At 40.1% G+C, this 24,205-nt stretch overlaps 3 protein-coding genes across 3 annotated transcripts in view; 1 reads left to right on the forward strand and 2 right to left on the reverse strand.

Annotated features, from left to right (window-relative positions):
* Mfsd8 (major facilitator superfamily domain containing 8) overlaps window positions 1-8,101 on the reverse strand; it is a 28,833-nt gene extending 20,732 nt beyond the window's left edge. The window contains exons 1-2 of the mRNA XM_055625902.1: window positions 7,908-8,101; window positions 600-691 (exon numbers count right to left, since the gene is read on the reverse strand). Coding sequence (XP_055481877.1) covers window positions 600-691; window positions 7,908-7,972 — 157 coding nt within the window. The 5' untranslated portion in view covers window positions 7,973-8,101. The remainder of the gene's footprint in view (window positions 1-599; window positions 692-7,907) is intronic.
* Window positions 8,102-8,220: 119 nt separating this feature from the next.
* The window catches only part of Abhd18 (abhydrolase domain containing 18), a 54,455-nt gene continuing 38,470 nt past the window's right edge, over window positions 8,221-24,205 (forward strand). Inside the window, exons 1-3 of the mRNA XM_055625906.1 lie at window positions 8,221-8,405; window positions 19,689-19,796; window positions 20,641-20,725. Of these exons, the coding sequence (XP_055481881.1) occupies window positions 19,705-19,796; window positions 20,641-20,725 (177 nt within the window). The 5' untranslated portion in view covers window positions 8,221-8,405; window positions 19,689-19,704. The remainder of the gene's footprint in view (window positions 8,406-19,688; window positions 19,797-20,640; window positions 20,726-24,205) is intronic.
* LOC129690313 (FUN14 domain-containing protein 2-like) lies at window positions 16,629-17,081 on the reverse strand. Its single transcript, XM_055625907.1, has one exon. It carries the CDS (start codon window positions 17,079-17,081, stop codon window positions 16,629-16,631), a length of 453 nt encoding a protein of 150 aa, XP_055481882.1.

Below are 24,205 nucleotides of genomic sequence, written 5' to 3' on the forward strand. Positions count from 1 at the left end.
TTATTATTATTATTATTATTATTATTATTATTATTATTATTATTATTATTATTTTCGCAGTGCTGGGAACCTCAGGACCCTGGCCATGCTAGGCATCACTCTACCACTGAGGTACACCCAGCTCTCTGTGTATTTAGAAATGAATTGACTCTGACGAATAAAGGAGTTAGAGAACCAACTCCCAGGCAGACCTGGTGGCCCATACCTGCAATCTCAGCACTTAGGAGGCTGAAGCAGGAGGATCATTGGGGTAGGATAAACACTGAAACTGTCTTAAAACCTCTCCCACCCAGAGCATTAAAAAGTCCACTTTACCTGTAATCCTAGCACCATATACTGAGGCCTTTTGTAAATAGACAAACCAAGCATGCCTTTAATCCCAGCACTTGGGAGGTAGAGGCAGGCAGATCTCTAAGGCCAGCCTAGTCTACAGAGAAAGAACCAGGACAGCCAGAGCTACACAGAAAAACCTTGTCTCCAAACCTAACCAAACAAACAAAACCAATAAATAACAAATAACTAGATAAGTAAGTAATCTTAAATGACCACAAAGCTAAAGCGTTTCACTCTGAATGAAGTGTGTAACTCCCAACACTTACCTACACTGCTGAGGAACATAGTGAGGTAGAGAATCCTAATAGATCTCCACCTACTCTTGTAGTGCTCTTGGGTTTCTATCATATCCCATTCTCTAGGTGGAAAGAAGAAAAAGGGTTAACAGAGTTGAGTGTCCCTAATGCCGAAATTCCAAATCCAAAATATTAGAGTAACTCAGTGTGGTGATTCCACCACCTGACTGCATTCAGTGAACTGCAGCAAAAATGCACGTGCAGGAAGATATCTACACCTTCTCCTCCGAAGAGCCAAGAATTGGGAATCCCAAGCATTTCAGGTATCACACAAGGGCTGGACCTCCTGATCATGAGGAGCAGGTATTTGCATAATAATTTTACTTTCTCTGCTCTAAAGATAAGAAGGTTTGGGGCCAGTTGGAGGCAGCACACATTTTTAATCCTCAGGAGTCGGAGGCAGATGGATCTCTGAGTTCAAGGCCAGCCTGGTCTAGAGTGAGTTCCTAAAACAGGACCCCTCCACCAAGGATAGTAAAGTTATATAACAGGCAAAAAAGTATTAATATTTGCTCTGGTTACACTAATTCGCCTATGAAAAAAACATTTTAAATATCAGTGGATTGTAGGACTGTATTAATGCACCATTGTATATAAACATTTGGAAGATAAAAAATACCTTTAAAAAGTAAAATATTTGCTTTGAAAAAATACTTTTCTTTTTCAGGTTTTCATGCTTATATGCTGTGTATGTGCACAGAGGCCACAAAGCAGATATGGCTAGTCTGGCTAGCCAGGCTGCTCTGGAAGCCCTGTCTCTGACTTCCACTGCTGGAATTAGAGGCGAGCTGCCATACCCACAGGACACACGTGTTTCTGAGGACAAACTCTAGTCCTCTTGCTTGCTCAGCAAGTATTTTAACTCCTGAGTCATTTCCCTAGCTCTACTTTTCTATTTCTGAGTACAACAGAAATGTGTTAATCTAACAGGATGAATAAACTTTAAGAAAAACTATATAAAATAGCTACAAGAAATAGATCTCCCCCAAACTGGGATATATTGAAAATGGATTCTTATTAGGAGTGGTGAGATGGGTAAAGGTGCTTGCCTGATGACCTGAATTTCCTTCTTAGAACCCACATGGTGGAAAGAGAGAAGTGACTCCCCAAAATTGGAGACCGACCTTTACAGGTTTATCACGGCACACAGATACCTGCACTCGCACAAAAAAGAAGGGATGAACACAGTAAAGACACTTTTTACATAATTACTCTCAAGTTTCTGGCATGCCATACTTGATGGAAGCATATTAATTTTGCTGTGAGCCAGTCTGACTGGAATGATGTAACCTAAGACAGTCCGAGGCTGGAGCTTCCTGGAGCACTGACTTTGGCTCTCATGTGAACTGCCAAATAAATTCTACTTGTGGACCAAAGAGCTTATGGTGATACAGCAGACTAGTTTTTGTCTTCTGGTAAATCTACAATCTGGACTAAAAGGGAGTATATTGATTGACACCCTCCCTCTATGAGGTGACACCTGAATGTTTGTGCTCATTAAATGATCATACACATACCAGAGTTGGCAAACTTACCTTGATGCAAGCACTACTCTTCCCCAAAATCAAGATGCACTTAAAAGACAAAATGCCTAATTATATTTCAAGAGTATTTCCTTTTAGAGAAAGAGCTTGGCTGATTAGTTGTTTTTGCAGCTGTAGTTTTGTTGGGAGAAGGTCTTCCTGCATAGTCCATGCTTTCTAGAGGCTAAATCCTCTTGCCTCAAGGTATTTTATATAATAGACCTTGATGTTGTCAAAATTTAATCATCAATGAAGAGCTTTCTCTTTTCAAATGTAATGTGCTTAGAAATGGCAAAAAGAACCTGGACGGTGGTAGAGCACACCTTTTGATTCCAGTACTTGGAAGGCAGAGGCAAGAGGATCTCTGTGAGGTCCAGGCCAGCCTGACTTACAGACTAAGTTCCAGGATAACCAAGGCTACACAACGAAGCCATGTCTCAAAAACAAAACAAAACCAAACAAACAAACAAAAAGGAAAGAAATGGTAGAAAGGGAAGAAGAAAAACATGTTTAGATGTACTATTTGCCAAGGATATTCCTTACTAATATATGTGTGCTTCATTTTTATTACATTTATTCAGATTTTTATTTATTATGTATAATGTTTGTGTGCTCCAGTGTACATGTGGAGTCAGTTCTCTCTTTCTACCCTGTAGATCTAGAAATCAAAGTTAAGGTCATCAAGCTCAGAAGCAAGTTCCCTCACACACTGAGCCATCTTTCCAGCTCCCATTAAAGTACTGCATATATAAGATAGTGTACATAGAGAGTTTTAATTGTGATATAAAATACCTGAAAAAGACTAGAACTCAAGATGTGTATATTATAAAATCAATATGCCTGAATTTAACGTATGTCATTGCAGTTAATGACTTATTGGGAGAAGCATGCATCACTGAATCCCACAGTACAGACTCTTGTATCAATTTAATACTTGGTTAGTATTATACTTTTAGTTACTATTCTCTGCTCATTAAAAATAAACACATGATCACTTTATAAGTACTATCAGGGCAGTGGGGGCACACACCTTTAATCCCAGCACTTGGGAAGCAGAGCTAGGAGGATCTCTGTGAGTTCAAGGTCAGCCTGGTAAGTTCCAGTACAGCCAAGGATACACAGAGAAACCCTGTCTCAAAGAACAAGAACTTTCCTAGCTAAAAGGCAGTTACAAGTTCAATGGCAACCTTGGCTATGTCGTGAATGTAGGGCAGCCCAGACTGTAGGGTGAGATCCTGTCTCACAGAAAACAAAGTTTTTTTGCCAAGCCCATAATCATAGCTCTTAAGAAGCTGGGGCAAAGAGGTGCGGTGTTTGCCTCAGAGTCCCAACACTAAGCAAGATCAGGAATTCAAGGTCATCTTGAGCTACGTAGTAACTTCAAGGCCTGACTAGGTTCAAGTTGGGGGAAGAAAATGGGGACGATGCTGAGATGTCAAGATCAACATCAGCCTGGGATATATAGCAAGACTCTGCCTCATTTTTTTTTTAATTTTCTTCTTTACTTTTTAAATTTACTTTTATTTTATGTGCATGGAAGTTTCTCCTGCATATATCTGTTCAGTGAACCAAATGTATGCAGTACCCATGCAGGCCAGTAGAGGGTGACAAATCCACTGGAAACAGTCAGATGTTTATGAGCTGCCCTATGGTGAACCAAACTTGGGTCTTCTGAAAGAACAGCAAATGCTCATAACTGCTAAGAAATCTCTCCAGCCTCTAATTGTGTTCTTATGAGGATATCTCATAAATACTAACATGATGAGAAAATTTAAAGTTAGAATATAATGGCTACTTTCTATATAATAATGGATGAAAACAAAAATGCTCAAGTATTTGGTTGAAGGGCCATTTGAGGGCAGGGTTACCATCACTGCCTACACGCTCACCACAGAACAAAAAACTAATATGATGAAAACTGCAGCATCCATTCTTCTAACAACTGATAGAGTCTGACATTCCCATCATGGGACCTGGAAGTCTGCACTTCTGATGGAATATATTAGAATTTCTTTGTAGTACTTATGTGACAGTCTTGTAACCAAGAAACAGTTTATGGATCTAGATTTTAAGATAGCCCTTAGCAACACTGACACAGACCTAGAAGTCAACTGTAACATAAGCAAGAGATAGGTCCAGCACTGTCCCAAGTACTAGGACAGTTCTAAGCTAAAGAGTTTAAAACTTCATGAACCAACACATGAAATGTGATTGGCTAGTATATATAAAGTGAGTTCATTATATATATAAAGTGTGTGTTCATTATATTATTGGGACAACTGAAGGACCAATGAATACAGAGTGTAAGTTATATAATACTGGTGAGTTAAGTGTTTCTAGGTGTACAGTACTGATGGAGTTGCGGAAGGAATGTATTTGTTCTTGGGAGAGGCAGCCTCTAATAACATACTTGGAAGAAGCGTTACAGTGTTTGAAACTTACTTTAGTTTGACAAAAGGTGTGTGCATACATAAAAAGATATTTGTCTGTTTATTTATTTATAATAAAAGACATTTGATTGGTGTAGAAAAGAGGGCAGTGGTAGCACGCGCCTTTTAATCCCGTGTTCAGAAGGCAGAGGACTAAGATCTTTGTGAGTTCAAGGCCAGCCTGATCTACAGAGCCAGTTACAGATCAGCCAGAGCTCCACAGAGAAACCCTGTCTCGAAAAATAAAACACAAAACTCCAAAAAAAGAAAAGGCTTTAGGTATCACTAAACTGCTATTTTCAACTTTTCCATGTATTTAAAATCTTTTAAAGTAATAAATTTTATTTTGTCCTTTTTTAAAAATTTAGAAATCTAACAATTCATTTGTCTTCCTATTTTGTCATAGCAGGAACTGCAGAATACGGCTATTCTTCAGTTAATTTTCTACATTTATTGTATCTTTTTTAACTTTGATGACACAAACATGTCAGCTGTCTGAAGCTAATTTTTACACAGCTCCTGCTTTACCAGGTTCTAAGAAGAAATACTGTAGCTGGGAGTAGTGGCACATGCCTTTAATCCCAGCACTCAGAGCTGTAGAGAAACAAAGGAGGCAGAGATAGGATTTCTTCGAGTTTTGGGCTAGCCTGGTCTACATAGCAGTTCCAGGCCAGCCAGAGGCGCATAGTGAGACCCTGTCTAAACAAACAGAAGCCAAAATAAACAAACAAGTGAGTGAAAGAAATGGTGTACTTTCTTCCAAGGGGGTTTGGGAGACAGGCAGGCAGATCTCTATGAGCCAGCCTGGTCTACAGAACAAGTTCCACAACAGCCAGAGCTATACAGAGAAATCATGTCTCAGAAAAAAAAAAAAAAATCCAGGAAAAGTACACAATACACTGCTGTGAACTGAACACATAGATAAAGCGTAATATGAATAAATAAACATTGGATTCCGAGAAAGAAGGCTATGTCTCCTGAGAGAGCAGTACCATAACAGAAGCGAAAGGTGTGCACGGTAAGACAAGCACACTTAGCACGGTTACTCTTACTGCATTACTTGGGAGGAAAAGCAGGAAGACCCTGAATTCAAGGCCAGCCTCTACCACAGAGTGAGTTGTGAACCAGCCTGGGCACATAATGAGAATTTGAAAGAAAGAGAAAAGTGTGTATGTCTGTGTGCAAGCAATGTAAGGACAGATGGGGCAGGAACATTTCTTTTACAGAATAACATTGCCATAAAAATTTGAAGTATCTGTAGTATTTCAGGAAACCCTAAGTAGGGCTACCAAACTATAATCTGCAGGTCAAATCTAGACACCATCTGTCTGTATGTAGCTTAAAAGCTAAGACTAGTTTGCAGGTGAATATTTGTTACCAATTTGATGACAAAACACTAACTTCAAAGTCCCCTTTTCTCATCAATAGACTAACCTACTCAACAAATAATGCACCCACATATTATGATTTGTATATTTTCTCTTGTCTAAGTTTCTACACTTTTCTTGACTTAGCCTTTTGGCCTCAACAAACCTAAACCAATGGGCCCATTACAGAAAAAAAAAAAAAAAAAATGTGTCAACCCCTGTCTCTTAAATCAAACTCATAAAGATCAGATGAGAGTACTAGACATTCAAGAAAAAAAAAAAAGACCTAATAACATAATCAAGCTTGTTAGCTAGGAAGGGCTGTTGGCTAACAAAATTTGTTAAGTAAATGTGAATAAAATTTGTCATTCACAACTAGAGAATCGATTTACAAATTTAAAGACAGTACATTTGTTGAATTGTTCTGAAAATATTTCCGTTTTATTTTTATAAAAAATAATTTTCTGTGTAACCATGGCTGTCCTGGACTCCCTTTGTAGAGCAGGCTGGCCTCGAGCTTACAGAGATCCACTAGCCTCTGCCTACCTGAGTGTCAGGATTAGTGTGCCACTGTGCCTGACTTAAAATATATTTTAAAAATAAAATTTAATTTTAAATAGAGAACCTCAATTTAATGAACTCTTTATAGACAGGAACTTCTCATTGTAGATGAATCCTAACACAATCACTTATTTAAAAGAAGTATAAAGAGAAAAATATATTAAAGTAGGCTTATCTGGATAAGATTACAACATGGACAATCATAAAATTATATTTATATGGTTAACCATACATCTATGACTCACGGATCCCATGATCTGTCTGAAAAACAGATATAATGCAAAATATAAAAAAAAGAAAAAAGCAGCAAAAAGAATGCTAAGAAATGGAAATGTCACAGACTAACACACTTGACTAACAATGGGAGCTCTCTAGTCCTCTGTTGGAGCCTGTACATTGTAAGCATAAATTCCAGTAAGTACAAATAACTGGCTTTCAGGGACACAGTAATAAGCCTGGAAGAAAAGAAGTCGCTGACAGATTTCAAAATGAAGGTAAGTGATGGTCTTCTAGGAGTGGAAGAGGGAGAATAACTACAAAGCTTTATGAACTCCAAAAGAATAGCAGCACAGGAAAAAAATAGTACAGAAGCCAATAGCTCCACAAGCCTCAACAGGCCTGGGGATACTGCTTTTTGAAAACAAATTTCAGCATCGTTTGCTTTTTGTTTTGTTTTGCAAGACAGGGTTTCTTGTGTGTGGCCTTGGCTAGCCTTGAACGCAGAAATCCTCCTGCCTCTGCCTCCCTGAGCGCTGGGATTACTGGCTTGCGCCACCTCGTCCAGCTTTACTGTTTCCTAAAGGTAAAAACACATACTGGTGCGGCGAAACAGGTCCAAACTTTCCTAAGTCAGTGCTCATAAATTAGGATCAAAATACTAACGAAATGCTTGAAGACTGATCTTTATTTTGTACCTGTGATATTGAGCAAAAGATGAGCCACTTTTAACGGGTTTATTTGCAAAATATGAAGAACTTATCAAGCAGTGTCTGCCATAAAGGAGGCAGCTTAGGTTTCTTTACTTTCTACAAAACTAAAGAAACATCGAAAATGAAAACTAACGAAGCTCTCAAGCAGGAAGGAACTCCAATAACAGGAATGAGACAGGAGCCTCGGGACTGCAGAGTTCTAGAGTCCACACAGGCTACAAAGCGGAGAGGCTGCGACCTATGACCCCTATGGGAAGCATGCCCCTCCCCGGCTTTCTGGGTACCCAAGTTCTCCCTGTACCAAGCTTTAGTACCCGGGTAACGACTCTCAACTATTCCCAAGTAAACCCGATTATCCGGGAGCCTGGGGTCGGGCGGAGGGACCGCTGGGCCTGCGCATAGACAGCCGAGTTCCGGGTCCGGGCGGTGGACACGCAGAACTCCAGCCAGTCCCACCCAACTCGCTCACCTGCTTCCGGGGGAGCCGGGGCCCAGGAGGGGCTCCCGCTCCGCCTCGCTTCCCAGGCTCGCCATAATGACAGCCCTCACTAGGCGGCGTGCCGCCAACTCTCGCGACAGCTGCTCCTTCTCCTCGGCCGGAGCTGTCAAAACACTGCTGCGCGTGCGCGTGCGCGTGCCGGAAGCGAACCGGCTGTTCCGGGGACGTGTGGGGCCGAGGCCGCGCGGCTGGCGGCGGTGACAGCGGCGGTGGTGGCGGAGGCGGAGCGGGCCGGAAAGGGTGGAGCGAGGCCGGAGCCCGCTGCTCGGGGCGTGTCCTTCGGGCGCCCCGCCCCGGGGTCGGCCTTCTTGCCCGCCAGGCTGGCAGCTGGCCTGCTGCTGGGTACGTGACGAGGTTCGGCGCTTGGCTGTCCGAGCTGAGGCCAAAGTCCGTTCCCTAGATCGCGGAGAGCGGCGGTGCCAGGAGGCTCGGCGGGCTCCCTTTCAGGTGTGCGTCCGCGAGCGGCCTGTAAGTAGCAGTCGGTGAGCCCCTGGCCTCTGCTGCGTACGTGCAAGGCGGCATGAGGGCATCCTGGTCCTGGTGCGAGGGGAGGCCGTTGGCGACCCCTGCGCCCCAACCCTACTGGCCCCCGGCTCCTAACCTGAAGGGACTAAGGAACGGGATTGATGGCAGCTACCCGCTGCCGCGTCGCTGCCTCCTCACCTGAAGGGACTGAGGGACCAGAGTGAGGTAGCAACCAGCTGTGCTGTCTCGCTGGTTCCCTGTTCCCAGCCCCCGGGCCTCAGCTTTGCAAAAAGCCCCTCAGCAGAGCCTGCTTAGCTCCAAGCGGATACTTTCATCAGGAACGTAAATATTCAGTAGACTCAAGTGCTGTTTACTTCCTGGTCGCTGCATGCCTTGTCAGCTAATTGGTGCCAGAAGTCATTGTTTGTTTCATAAATTAACGTTTTTGCTAGCACTGGATAACATTGTCCTGTGATTTCATTAATCACACTTATCCTGGGAGATGTGTAAAGCAGACACATTTCTATCATACTGTGACCTGAGGTCGAGAGAAGTTACCTAGACTCGCTCGGTGGGGAGATGTCAGAATTGGAATCCAGTTTCAATTGTTGAATAGATACTAGCTCTTAGCGATTGTCCTGCATCCTATGAGCTCTCCGTTTTGAGGTCTTGCCATCACCTTACCTCTAATCTTTCATTTGTGATCATCTCATGTGTAGCCAATGAGGCTACTAGAAAACAGCTAAACTTAAAATGTGTCTTCTGTTAATTATCTGCTGAATCCAGCCCTGATTCGATACTTGATTGCATTCAAGTCTTGCAGATGCATTTATAGTAACAAACCTGTGTATTCTTGTGATTGGTTCCAAGAATATAGATGGGTAGAAAACGAAGTATTTGTCAACCAAGATATTGTTTCCTGTGTCATAGTTGTCTTTCCTAATCCCTGAATGCTGGCACAGTCTGTGGTGTATATGTAGTGAAAGAAGAAAAATTTAGCATTCCAGCAAGCAGAATGTAGTGTATGTTGGAAAGCATGCTTAATTCAGTTCCATCATTTCATCCCTACAATTGTCTTTCTCAAGAGAAGAGGGATTGTCTCAAGTAGAGGAGTGAAAGGCAGAGATAGTAGGTAAGTTGCTAAGGGTTGCACAACTAACCAACAATGGCTTGAATTCAAGAAATAGGACTCCTCTGACAGTAAAACCTGTGCTGTTTACCATCAGGTTTCCGGTAAACAGAATAACAATACTATTTTCTCATATTTCTTAATAGCAAAACAAGCATTCAGTGTTTGTTTAAATAATTTGTTGTTCTGTATTAAGCCAAGTATAGTTTCCCACTTTCAAGTTGAGGTGGCTCACTCAAGGTCACACAGCTACTGGGGAAACTTAGTTAGGTCTTTCCATTACTGCTTCCAACTGATGACTTCAGACTACAAAAACACATGCAGCGAGTACATAGAAAACTCCTGAAATCCAAATAAACTCTGAAACACACATAGCAATCAAAGCGGACATAGGGAGGACAACAGTGGGTTTGCTTGTTTTCTTTTTAAATTTTATGTTCATTGGTGTTATGTCTGTGTGAGGGTGTCAGAAGCCCTGGAACTGTGCAAGACCAACCAGTCTTTTGTTGTTGTTGTTTTTAAATGTGCATTGGTGTGAGGGTGTCAGATCACCTGGAACTGGAGTTACAGACAGTTGTGAGCTGCCAGGTGAGTGCTGGGAATTGAATCTAAGTCCTCTGGAAGAACAGCCAGTGCTCTTAATAACTGAGCCATCTCTCCATCTCCCTCTCCCTTTTTTTTTAAATAGGCCACCAAAAAGAGGAGCAAAAGTTGAAGAGATTGAATGTCTTTCTGAATGTATTACTCAAAGATGTGGGACCTGTTTGGTATTCTTTTCTTTCCCCTTTTTCTTTTTTGGTGAAGCTAGGGATTGAACTAAACCTTGCAAGTGCGCTACAGGAAAGTTATCAACTGAGTTATATACCCAAACCCTTGTTGGGTTTTCTTGAATAATTGTTCAGAATATATAGTTATATCCCCCCCCCCAGCACTTTTTCTCCTATTCTTCTTCCATGTAAAAGTATTTAAATTGGTTGCCTAAAAGTAGTGGATTTTAACAGAGTTGAACTTTTTGTGATTAAAAAGTGTGAAATGGACTGGAGAGATGGCTCAGAGGTTAAAAGCACTGTGGTTCTTGCAGAGGACCAGAATTCAATTTCCAGCACCCACCTGGTAACTGTCATCCAATTCTAAGGGATCTAATGCACTCTTCAGACCTCAACAGGCACCAGACACATACATGGTGCATATACATACAGTCAGACAAACACTCATATACATAATATAAATTTTTTTAAAATGAAATGAAAATTAGGTTCCTTTGAGGGGTAAAATGAATGTTATTGTACATGGTGGATTAAAAATTATTGCCTTTTTAACATTTAGTTTATGTGCAAATGCTCATGTGCTACAGAGCATGTGAGGAGGTCAGAGGACAGCTTGCAGAAATAGGTTTCTTACCATGGTGACATTTTTGTAATTCTGCTTATGCCTTTGAAATACATACACATGATAAAATTCTAGGAAGATCGGGGAGGTGATGGTATTTACCGTTAATCCCAGCACTTGAGAAGGAGAGCAGGAGGCCTCTGAGTTTGAGGCTAACTTGCTCTACAGAGTGAGTTCTAGGACTGTCAAAGCTACACAAAGAAGCCTGGTCTCGGGGGGCGGGGGAGGAGTATGAAAAAAAAAAAAGTAATGTTCGTTTAAATACTTAGATATCAGAGTAATAGGAGATTTAAAAGTACTGGTTGGAGTAGTATTTCTAGATTGTGAGTGCCACATTAGCAATAAAACTCATTTCTAGGAAAGACATTTCATTCCCTGGCACTGTGATCATACTTCTATTTTTGTTCCACTTTGTTTTTCCTCTTCACAGTTGCTATTTTAAAATGTAGGTGGCAGTTGTGTTTGTTTTGCCTGATACTTCAAAAGTGGCTGCTACTTCTGCAGGATCTCACTGGTGTCTTGCTTGACCTGAGTCCTTTTAGTACCTGGAATAGCTCCAGATGGCACTTCTTTATTGTAAATTGATATTGTCTTTATCCCAACTTAGAAAATCATAGGTCTAGATATCCTGAACATAGCCAGTTCTGCCTAGAAAGATACATTTTTAGAAGATGTGAGATGGCTCAGTGGGTAAGAATACTTTCTACACAAGCAAGAGGATCTGAGTTGAAGTCCCCAACCCTTTTGTTAAAGTCTGGGCATTGCTGCATGTGTCTATAACTCCACCACCACCTGAATGATAGAAGCGAGGATTCTTAGGGCTTACTGGCTGCCAGCTCTAGCTTTGGGTTCAGTAAGATTGCTCACTGAACACCATCTCAAGACAGAGAAGTGATACAGCAGAACACCCAGTATCCTCTGGCCACTGCCTGCACAGGCATGTAAGCCTACATACACACATGCAGCAAAGAGAAAGAATCATACCATTTAGAGATTCAGAAAAGTCTTCATTGTATACTGCTTTGGGACTGAAATGGGATTTAAGAAGATCTGTAAAATACCAGATTTCAGAAACAAATACATATTAAGTTCTGTGTGTTTGATTTGCTTTCTGTTCTTCACATGTGAATTGCTTGCTAATAGGTAAATGTAGCAAGAAAATATGCTGCCAGTAGGCTTGGAGCAGTCTTTTACATAGAAAAGCAAAGTGATTTAGAAAGTTTTCTAATGCAGGGTTGAAAAACAAAGGATTGAACAATTTAGTATATAATGAATATTGTTCATTGCAAATTATTTGAAAGCTTATGGTCATTAGGTGCTTTGACACACATGCAGAAATTAGTGTAATTTTTAAAAAGTGCTCCGGGTATGTTGGCATTTGCCTTTAATCCCAGCACACATGGGCCAGAGAGAGATCACTGTGAGTTTAAGATTAGCCTGGTCTATATAGTCTATATAGAATTCCAGAACAGCCAGGGCCATGTAGAGAGACAATAAATAAATAAATAAATAAATAAATAAATAAATAAATAAATAAATAAATAAAAATAGATAGATAGATAAATGAATAAATGAAAAAATAAATAAATAAATAAGACAGAAGTGAAATAACTCTTGAATAGCATACAGTTTCTTGTTGGAGAATATTTGGGTTTTGTTTGTTTTCTCACATAGAAAACAAACAAACAATGTCATGATGCATGGATATTCCAGAAGAGATGTTTTATCCTAGTGTATACTAGAAAAAGACAAGACCTGTATTACAGTAGCATGCAGCTGTTTTGCAATTTAATAAGTATATATAAAAATATGGGTACAAAAATGTGAATCATTACAGAAAGATTCAAGTAGTAAAATAGTTTAAATCATTGTTGGGTTTCTGTCTCTGTAACAAAATACCTCAAAAACCAACGTAAACTGAAAAAAGTGTCATATTTTCTCTTGCTGTGGGAACACCATGACCAAGGCAACTTCTAAAAGAGTGTATTTGGGACATATAGTTCCAGAAAGTGAGTCAGTGGCCATTGTGATAAGAATGTGTCAGCAGGCAGGCATGGTGCTAGAGCAGTAGCTAAGAGTTTACATCTTGATCCACAAACATGAAGCAGAGAGAATGAACTGGGAATGGTGTAGGTTTTTGGACCCTCAAAGCCCACCTCCATTGACACACCTCAAATAAGGTCTTACATGCCTCCTAATCTTCCTAAACAGTTCCACCAACTAGGAACCAGGTATTCAAATATATGAGCCTATGGGGACCATTCTCATTCAAACCATTACCACAAAAAAAAAAAAAAAAAAAAAAAAAAAAAGGTTTATTTGGGCTCATAGTTTCAGTCATTGTTTATTTGACCACTTTGCTTTTAGGTCTGTGGTAAGGAAGAACATCATGACATGGAACATGTTGCAGAAACAATCCTTTCTGGTCATGGATTGAGAAGGAAATAAGAAGACAGAAGAGAGGGAGCCAGTTTCTTGCTATACCTCAGGCATACATACCCAGGAACTAAACCACTTCATAAGGTTATACGACCTTCTTATAAACTGAGCACCAAGCCTGTAGGACATTCAGAGGACATTTCAGATCCAAACCATAACAATAATTGCTCATCACTTAGAATCACATTTCCTTAAACTGTATCTCCATCCAACCCCATATATCCAAAGAGCTGACCTCATTTGGGAGTATAGAACATATTTTTTTAACTTTTGTTTTATATATATTTTATGTATACACACATGTATATATTTATATACACACACAAGCACACATATACATATGATATGGTGTGCAGATGGAGGCTGGGACAACTTAGAGAAGTCAGTTCTCTCCTGACTGCATGGGTCCTAGGGATCAAAGTATCAAGCATGGTGGCAAGTGCTTCTACCTACTGAGCTTCCTCATCAGCCCTAGACTCACTTTCTGAAACTATATGTCCCAAATACACTCTTTTATTTATTGGGTAAAAAATACACTGGCTGTTGTTTCCAGTTTTGCTCATCTCTATACAATACATTTAGTAGAACCACCACCACCACCACCCCTTGACCAAATTAAGGGTGTAGATAGATCCACAGATACCACTGCCCTAGATGCCAGTCTCACTTCAGGGGATGTCAGGCCTCAAGAAAAATAACTTCTGACTTGGCTGCAAGTTTAAAGCTTTTCTTAAGTTTCCTATGAATCAGTAATTTGCCATAATAACTGGTAGGATTCTGGAAAACCCCATTCAGTGCCTGTTTTAAAGGATAGATACAGCCCCAAATATTGAGATGCCATGGTTTAAACATATGGAGTCAGGAAGTATCACCCTCCAGACATCAAGGTATTTGTTGGACAGAGTCCCAACAAAGCTGGTGTCTAGAGTTTGTATTGGGTTTACATTACTCAGACATGATAAACTATGTGGCCCAGTGATAGAACAATTCCTTTCTCCTATGAAGGTCAAACTGGCCTAAAGTTCCAACCTTAAAATTATGTGGTTTATCTTTTGGAGGACCTGAAACTAATCACTCAGATACATTTTTTTTTTTTTTAAGATGAAGTCTTAGTAGCATAGGTTTGCCTTAAACTCATGACCATCTTGCCTCATCCTATTCAGTGCAAGGGTTACAGTCAATTGTCACTATACCTTGCTAGGTAGTATTCTTTTGGTTGGTTTTTGATGCTGGGAAAGGAACCCAAGGCCTTACATATACCAGAAAAGCACTGTACTAATAAGATACATCTCCGTTTTAATAGATCGCACTGACATTTACTCTTAAAGAATAAATAAATAATTTAAATACTTTCTGTATGTTCATACTTAACTGGTTTTAATAAGTTTTAAAGTAATGGAGATAACAGTTAAGAAATCAGTCTTCAGCTGCATGTGGTAGTGTGTGCCTTTAGTTAAACTTGCTAAAGGTGGAGGAAGGGAGGTGGATCAGAGTTCAAGGTCATCCTTGGCTACAGGTTGATTTGAGGTCAGCCTGAATTGCATGAGATCCTTTCAAAAGGAAAACCATAAAAGCCAATTTCCATTTACCATTTGTTTAATGACTAAAAGACAAAGTACTAATTGGAAAAGTCTACTTTGCAGAGGACTGTTATTTTTAATTAAGAGTTTTAAGTGAATGGAAGAATATAAACATGATTTAAACAAACTGTAAGGAGCCAGTTAGCTTAAAAACAAGTGGTTGCTCAGGTCTGTGGAGTTTGTGGTTTTAGGTTTTTTTGTTTGTTTGTTTGTTTTTTGCTGTTTTGAGTTTGTGTGGGTTCTCTTTTTCCCCTAGTGGAAATATGAAGAAAGTCTAATCCTGGTATTAAAGGTGTAAAGCCATACTCAAAAGTTGAGAAGTACAATTAGTTTCTTCTTCCCATGTAGAATTTAATTTCCAAGGTTGTCCTTAAGATCATTGTTTTCTGATGCTCACAGTGCTGAGTTTGGGCAGTACCCATTATTTTTACTTCCTAAGCAACAGGAAATGGAAACATTGATTGCACTCACACACTTGTCCTTTTTGCAGAGATGTTAGACCCCTAGGGCCCACTATGCCTCTCTCCACCTGGCCATGAAGAAAAGAAGTCAGCTGCTGTTTTTGACTCATATGGAGAGAACAAAGTCAGTATGAGATAAAGAATTGTGGATAGTCTCCCAGAGCTGAGCTTGTCCTCTGGCTGACAAATAATAAAATATGAATAAATCCTATTGTTGCAAGCATATAAATTGTACCCCAAACCTAAGAGCCCGAAAGCAGTTTCTTCTCCACTGAAGCTTCCAGCTGTTGTTTGATTGAAGTAGACAAGACCCTGAAGTAGAAAACCCAACTAGATGTGTTCTTGCAAACTAATCCTGGAGGAGAAGGCAAATGAGAAGATTGAGAAGGGCAAGGTAGACTCGAAGATGTTTTTCAGTTCGTTCTTAAGGTCTTGGGGAAGCTGTTCTGGTGGCTTGGGTTTGTAATCCCACCTCAGGAAACTGAGATGTGAGGATGTCAAGTACCAGGCCAGCTAGAGCAATTTAGTAAAACCTTCTCTCAAAATGAAAAGTATCAAAAGGCTGGGAATATAGTTTAGGGGTAAGCCCTTGCCTAGTGTGACCAAAGTTCTAGGCCCACCCCAACTGCCACCCTCCAAAAAAAAAAAAAAAAAGGTCCTGCTGGAGCTTTAAGGTATTTAAATTATGGCCCGTTTTGAAGTATCATATTACTGAGTGCTGAACTAAGATAACTGATAATTAAGAGTTTACTGGGGTAGTTGTCAAGAGGAAAAGAAAGTAAATCAATTTACTTGTAAAATTCTGTAAGGAGACTGTCCCCCTAAAATAGCTGGCTAGTTCGTGGAACTCCCACAACCGTCCCTGCTGTGTTTTCTTTCTTCCCATGCTCAAAGTCAGATACATTCAGTTCCTTTCCACGAAGCACATAGTAAGGTAATTGTGCGCCGCTCCTCCAGCTTGACTGTTAGGGACAGATCTTAAAGATGGTTTGGGGCATATTTTACAGGAAAAAGACTATTCTTGTTGGCCTCCAGATGGAGTGTGTGCTTCCCCCTGGCTTGTCAAGCCCATGGGAGGGCCTGTGTTTACTTGCATGGGCAAAGATGCCTATGGAAGCGGTTCAGATTTACAACAGGGAGGAATGCCTGAAGAGGAAGAGGAGAGTCTGGATTTTCCTATGATGGAGTGTAGAAGCTGCTGAACAGTAGAAGTGAAGAGATATACCCCTTAGGATGCCATACCGAGCAGAAAGCCTCCAAAAAATCCTCCAGTTACTAAAACATTCTTCTTTACAAAGGACACCATCTCCTCGGCTTTGCTCTTGACTTCGGTTGGTATTTGTGCGCTCTTCCGAATCTTCAACTGCTCCTTGGCCTTTTTCACGTCGTTTTCTACTCGCTTCCAGTCGACTTTGATGTAGCCAGTATGGTTTGCGAGCTGGAGAAGAAAAAAGCCCCCTCCTACCGCTGTGGCAGCCAGCTTTCCAACTTTCTGAAATATGAAGCCAGTGCACCAGCCGGTGACACCGCCAATCAGGAGCTGGGTGGCCACGCTGTATCTCTCTCCTGAAGGTCGTGTCTCCTGCCCGAAAAGCTTGCGCCACCAAGGCTGGTTTTTGGCAAATTCTGTAAGATCCAGTGATTCATAAGCATCAAAGTGCCCTTGACTGCTCGAGGCCATCGTTGTGAACGGGTTGTCTAGCGACAAGCACAGAGCCTCCACAGGGCAGGAGTTGGAGCGCACTGGAGCTGCGGTGGTGGTGGTGGTGGTGGTGGTCGTTGTCATGCCAAGCTGGCTTTCTGCACGTGGGCAGGTGTGTCCATTCCCACGGCGGCAGCGGCGGTGAAAGGGAGGATGGAGGTGCGCTTGCGCCTCCGCTTTCCCTCAACTCCAGCTGCGTCACAAAGCCACCTGGCCTTTATCAAGTACTTGAGTGTCCTAAGAATCAGAAAAGGCTAAAACTCATGTAGTTGAGAAGACTGGAAAAGCAAAATATATTATTATAAATAGTAGTTGGAAGATTTGGTGGGTTTTGCAAATGAAAAATGGATTTCAATTGAATACTTAAACGAGATTTGTTAACTGCAACCAAGGTTTTCAAAAGTGAATTTCAAGTTATTGCCATGAATATTTGTCTTATACATTCAGCTAGAAGCATTTTACAGGAAATTCAAATGAATGATTTCACATTAGAAGTGTTGCTTCTTTGCATTTTAACAGCAGAGACACTTTCAAAAAAGGGAATTTATTTGGGACTATGCAAGTGATTAAAACCCAGGATATGTTTATATTGATGGATACATCTAAGGAAACAGAGACAAGTGAAACTTTTTAAAATTTTTCTCATATTTCATTCGGAACACAACCCCAATCCCCACCCACTTCTCCATTTATCTTCAGCTACATAGTAAGACCTCCCATAAATATCAACCATACATGGCATATCAACTTATAAGTGAAAACTTCTAAGACAAAAAGGAGTACGTGTAGGTTGTTCCGAAACAAAATCTTACTGGTTACAATGGCTTCCTGAAGGGAGTGTTCATTCTGTTTGTTTGGAGAGGTCTTCACAAAAGTGATTCAGATTGCAAGACTGTGGCTCAGACAACTGCACCTCTACACCTAGGGCTCTCTATCGTAGAACCACGGCTTAATGCAAAGCTGTGGGCTTGACAGTTCTTCTGAGAGTTATGAGAATTGTGAAGCAGTGGGAACAACTTGCTTTGCAGGTCCAGTCATAAGAAGAAGGTAAGGTGCCAGTATAGCTGATTGTGGGTTAAACTGTAAGTTACACAAACATGATAAGGCAACCAGGAATGTTGCACATGAAATTCTAACATGTGGAAAGCTGAAGCAAAGGGAATGCCACAAGTCTGAGACCAGCCCCAACAATCATGGACTACAGAGATACTATCTCAGTAAGAACAGAAAACAAAACAAAGCTGGGCATGGTGGTTCATACCTGCAATCCCAGAACTTAGGCAGAGACAGAGGATCAGGAATTCAGGGGTCAGCTACATAGGCAGTTGAAGACCAGACTGAGCTGTTTGAGACCCCTCCCCTAAAAAAGAAAAACATTAAGCTGAAGTAACACAGAATCAAAGTCTAGGTAAAAGTTGTTCAAAATCTTTGAAGCAATAAATATTTATTAAAGTTAATTGATGGAAATATAGTTTTTCATATATCTGTATAGTTAAGCTAGAATCTGAATCAAGTTTTGCCCTTAAATCAGAACTGTATCTTTCATTTTTATAGTATTGGGGATTGAACCTAGGGTTTATGCCTGTTAAGCGATCACTCTGCCTAAGCTACATATCAAGCCCAGAACTATACTTTTTAATTGAGAAAAGTTGAGGTACATATTAAAAATTTCTTAGAAACAGTTCAGAAATAAGCTGGGCAGTAGTGGCACACACCTTTAATCTCAGCACTCAGGAGGCAGAGGCACACAGATCTCTTTGAGTTTGAGGCCAGCTTGATCTACAAAAGGAATTCCAGAATAGATAGCCAGGGCTGTACCTTATCTCAAAAAAAAAAAAAAAAAGAGAGAGAGAGAGAGAGAGAATAAAATAGTATCCAACTAGAAGCACTGGTTATGGTTGTTTCTTTACTGTTATGAAGAGTTTGTGTGGTGAACCTCTCTGAAATTAAAATTGGCCATCCTCCGCACTAGCTATGTGGCCTAGGATAAATAACTGTTCTCTCTGTGCCCGTTTCCTCTGTATAATTCCGGTAAGCCTTTTTCAAGGGTCACCTTGTGGTTTTGTTTATTTAAATAGTGCCTGACTGATAATACAATACTGTGTGAGTAGCATTACTTAATCTTGTTTTCCAACACACAGGGTCCCCATAATCAATAATGAAGCACTTGCTGCAGAAGAATTCATTTTTAGTGAAGCTTAGGCTCTTCATTTCTCTACTTCCCATCCCAGTTTATTTTCTAAAACTCCTACTATGTTTGTTTGTTTTGTTTTTCCGAGACATGGTCTCTCTGTGTAACAGTTGCCTTGGTTGTCCTGGAACTCTCTTTGTAGACTAGGCTGGCCTTTAGCTCACAGAGATCCACTGTGTTTGCCTCTGGAGTGCTGGGATTAAAGTATGCACCACCACCACTGCCCAGCTTTCTACTGTGTTTTCAAACCTACTGTGTTTTTACACAAGCAGATTCAAGGATTTATCCTTCAGTCTTTGATTTTACCTGTTATTCAAATAAATGGTTATAAAGTTGACCTGCTGCCTTGATAACAAGTAAAATTATTTTCAAGTCATTTTAAATTTTACTTCTAGATGCTGTTTGACACTCATGGGTGTAAGCAAGTTAGATATTCTATACCGAAGACTTCTCCTCACAAAACTTTTCATCAGAGGATGGGGAAGGCCAGAAGATCTCAAGAGGTAGAGTGGGGAGTGGAGGTGTGTGTATGTGCGTGTTTCGTGAATGCTTGACTGTTTATGTATACGAGTGCTTGCTGGCATTTAAGTGTTTGCCTGCATATATGTGTGTGTACCATGTGTGCCTTGTGCGTGTGGAGGTCAGAAGGGGGCATGGGATCCCTGGAACTGGAGTTGTGAATGATTGTGAATCACCATGTGGGTGCTGGGACCCAAACCTGGGTCTTCGATAAGAGCAACAAATGCTCCTAATTTCTTAACTGTCTCTCCAGTACCTGAATACTTACTTTGAATGTGTTGTTTTATACACATTTAAATTTTTTAATTTATTTCTAAACTATTGTAGCTTCAAATCTAAAGTAGTTTATTGATAAAATTAAATATTGAACTTCATAAAAAGTTTTCCTTTTATCCTCTTAATTATTTCTATTTTTTTTTTTCAGGTTATAGCATCATGCATTGGGTGCAAACTGTTTTTTAGCATTAGTCTTCACTAGGCATTGAAGTTGTTTGTGGCTTCCAGGCACTGGTTTTTCCTCAGTAGCCTCAGTTTTCAGTGACTATGAAACTGGAATACACTGGAGCACATGGGAAAACCTATACCTAAGAAAAATTAATTTCAGGATTAGTCCCTTTCATTTCGAATCTTAAATGTGTTTATTACTTCTGAGCAATTTTGTCTCATTTTTTTGAGAAAAGTTTTCCAGTTTCTAAAGGAGAGAAAAGTGCCTTTTTTTATTAGTGATAAAAGTTAAATTGAATGTGGCCTAACAGTTAAAAAGGTGATTTTTTTAATGGAAAAAAAAAAAAAAAAAAAAACACCCACAACCTTTTTGTCTCCTAATAGACTCTTTGAATTCAGAAAGATGATTGGAAATCGAGAAAGGTGCCAAAACCTGGTTTCAAGCGATTATCCGGTACATATTGACAAGGTATGCACAAACAACCTGTCTGCTGCGGTCCTGTCGCAGTCACCTGCGACAGTGCGGTAGAGTGTGTATGCGTATTTAAAGAATGTTCTGTCCCAACCACGTTAGTAATTTTATTCATAAGTACTGGGGAACATATGTTTAGTATTTGCCTGAATACACAGTATTTAGGCTGCATTTTTCTGAGTTTCATTTTGTATCCTTAGGCTCCTGAGGGGTTCAATTATTCAACATTAAAGAAGAATATTAAAGAAGACTAGTAAGTATTAAAAGACAGCAATCTTTTTGGAGGATCAGCACACTAGGCATTATTTACAAAAGCAACTATCAGGAAGTTCCAGGAATACAGTGCTTAGAAAGTGTGAGAGGGGAGAATACTTTTTAAATCTTTCATTTTATTAGCAGTCAGCTGGCTTATGTAAAATCTAAGTGTGTGTGTGATTGAATACTTTGAAATATTAAATATTAATAACAAATAATAAATATTAGAAGGGGACTAGATGGGTGGGTTTCACAATTCACCCTTGACCTTCAGTTGAAGTTAGTATACTTGCATCTTTTATATGTTGGATATATTTAGGTTTCATTAGAATCTTCTCTGTGATAAAAACTGGAAACTTGTAAATGGAAACCTTCTCTACAACATAAATGTTACATCTGGTCTACATTTTTAAAAATTTCTTTGTGATTCAAATTTTGGTAAATGTTTCTGTTTTTCTCTGAGTTGTTTTTTTGTTTGTTTGTTTTCCTTTTAAAAATCATAGGCTTTTGAGCCAGGCAGTGATGGCACACACCTTTAATCCCAGGACTCAGGAGGCAGAGGAGGCAGAGAGATCTTTGTCAGTTCAGGGCTAGCCTGGTCTACAGAGTTCCTGTACAGCCAAGGCTATACAGAGAAACTGTCTCAAAAAAAAAAAAACCAAAACACGCACACACATATATATATGTAAGTATATATACAGACACATGTTTGCCTTTAGCCAAATGTGGTGGCTCTTGGGAGGCAGAAGCTTGAGATCTCTGTGAGTTCCAGGGCAGCTAGAGCTACATAAAGAGAGCCTATCTCAAAAAAAAAAAAAAAAAAAAAAAGTAGGCTTTTACAGGCTGAGGAGATGGTCAGTGGGTATAGTGTCTATTGCACAAGGACCTGAGTTCAGATCCCCAGTATCCACATAAAAGCCAGGCATGGAAGTGGGTTCCTTAAATACTAGTGCTGGAGAGCCAAAGACAGGAATCTTGAGACTTGCTGGTCTAATAGAGACTGCATGCTCCAGGTTCACCAAGAGACTTTGTTACAAAAAATAGAACAGCCAGGCAAGCGAGCAATTACCTTAACCTACACTGAGGAGGCAGAGACAGGCAGATCTCTGAACTCAAAGCCAGCCAGTCTACATAATGAATTCTAGGACAGCTAGCCCTATGCTAAATAGGAAGACCTCAGCTCAAAAAAAAAAAAAAAAAAAATCAAGTTTCCGTTCAGCTCTGCTAGTCTCCACATCCTGATCCTTTTTATGTGCACTCAAAGAGGATAGTTAACAATTTGAGGACACATCCCATCAGGGATTAAAATTTAAATTATAATGAATGTGTCATTATAATAAACTATCTTTTTAAAGTATACAGTGGAATGTTTTAGATTTGTTACCTAAGTATATAACCACGTTTTTATTTTTTTACCATTTTATTCTATAACATTCATTGACCCCAAAGACACACTGACCCTCTAGCTATGGTTTCCCACTGCTTCTGTTCCCTTTTACTAGCAGTTACTAATTCGCTTTCTGTATCTCTGGAGTCTCCCATTTAGGATGTTTCTTAGAAATGGCTCTTAGAGGATAGTATTTAATCAATTAGTTTTCATCATTATTGGGTTGTGTACATGGTGTATGTGCGTGGGCACCCGTGCTACCTCACACAGGGAAATTTTAGAATAGAGGACAACATTGCAGACTTCGTTTTCTTCTTCCACCTTTAGGCAAATTCTGGTATTGAAATCTGGTATTGCCAATCTTGTACCACAAGTACATTACCCAGAAAGCAAAATCTCATGCCTCTGTTAGTGTGTTTATAAGGCTCATCCATGTTTTACCATGTATCAATTTTTTGTAACAGTTAATTTCTTATGTACTCATAAATTCATAGACATTGGGTTGTTTCTACTGTTTTGAGCTCTTATGAATAAGCAACTGTGAACACTCAAGTACAAATGTTCTGTGAGCATTCTGTATGAAGTAGTTCTGTTGATTATACCTGTGAGTTTATTGTTTATTGGTTCATATGATAACTCTATCTATAACCCAGCAAAACTCCAGACTATTTCGCAAAGTAGCCGCACCTTTGTACATCCACACCAGCATTGTATCAGAGTCCAGTGTGAGATTCTCACCAGTGCTTGCACTTATCCCAGCCAGCTAATCAGTGTAGAATTTGGGGAGCTAAGGATATAGATAGAGTGTTTGCCTAGTTTACGCAAAGCCTGAGGTTTGATGTTCAGCACTGCATAAAACCTGTTGTGGTGACACACACCTGTAATTCTAGCACTTGGGAAGTAGAGGCAGAGGATCAGAAATTGAAAGGCATCCTTGACTATACATTTGAGTTCAAGACTACAAACACAGATACAAACACAAATGATACTAATGTAGACGTGGTGCACACCTGTAATCCCAGCGCTTGGGGTGGCAGAGGCAGGTAGATCTCTGAGAGTTCAAGGCCAGCCTGCTCCACAAAGCAAGTCCAGGACAGCCAAGGCTACATAGAGAAGTCCTGTCTCTAAAAACAACGACAACAAAACAAACAAACAAAAAATCATCTCTATTTTGGGACAATTCAGAAATGTACAGTCAGAACAGGAATACTATGAACAGGAAGAATGGCAAACAGATTAATGTAGTCATATATAAATGAATGTTGTAAGCCTGCACTTACTGACATAATATTCTACTGGTATAAAAATTTATAGGCGGATTGAAATCTGATCAGCAATGCTTGGTTGCCCAATGGGTGATAAAAATACCATTGTAACCTTTTTTTTTTATTGTTAAATAGATATTTACATAACCAGCTATAGTTTGTAATTTGTTTTGGATTTGTTGTTGTTGTTGTTGTTGGTTGATTGGTTAGTTTTGTTTTTTGGAGATGGGGTGGTTTTGTTTGGTTTTGTTTTATGCACTGGCGATTTGCCTGCATGTATGTCTGTGTGGGGGTGTCAGATCACATGGAACTGCTGAGAATTGAACCCAGGTCCTCTGAAAGAGCAGCCAGTGCTCTTAACCACTGAGCCCGCTTTCCATCCCCCTGTAGGGTTTTTTGTTGTTTTGTTTTTTATTTTTGACAGGGTTTCTCTGTATAGCCCTGGTAGTCTTAGAACTCACTCTAATGACCAGACTGGCCCCAACTTACAGAGATCCACCTGTGAGTGCTGATTTAAAAGCCTGCCCCAAAACACCCAGCTTTTTTAATTTTATTTTTTAAGATTTATTT

Source organism: Psammomys obesus, unplaced genomic scaffold, assembly GCF_907164565.1.
Source record: "Psammomys obesus unplaced genomic scaffold, mPsaObe1.curated_primary_1811, whole genome shotgun sequence".
Taxonomy (NCBI): Eukaryota; Metazoa; Chordata; class Mammalia; order Rodentia; family Muridae; genus Psammomys; species Psammomys obesus.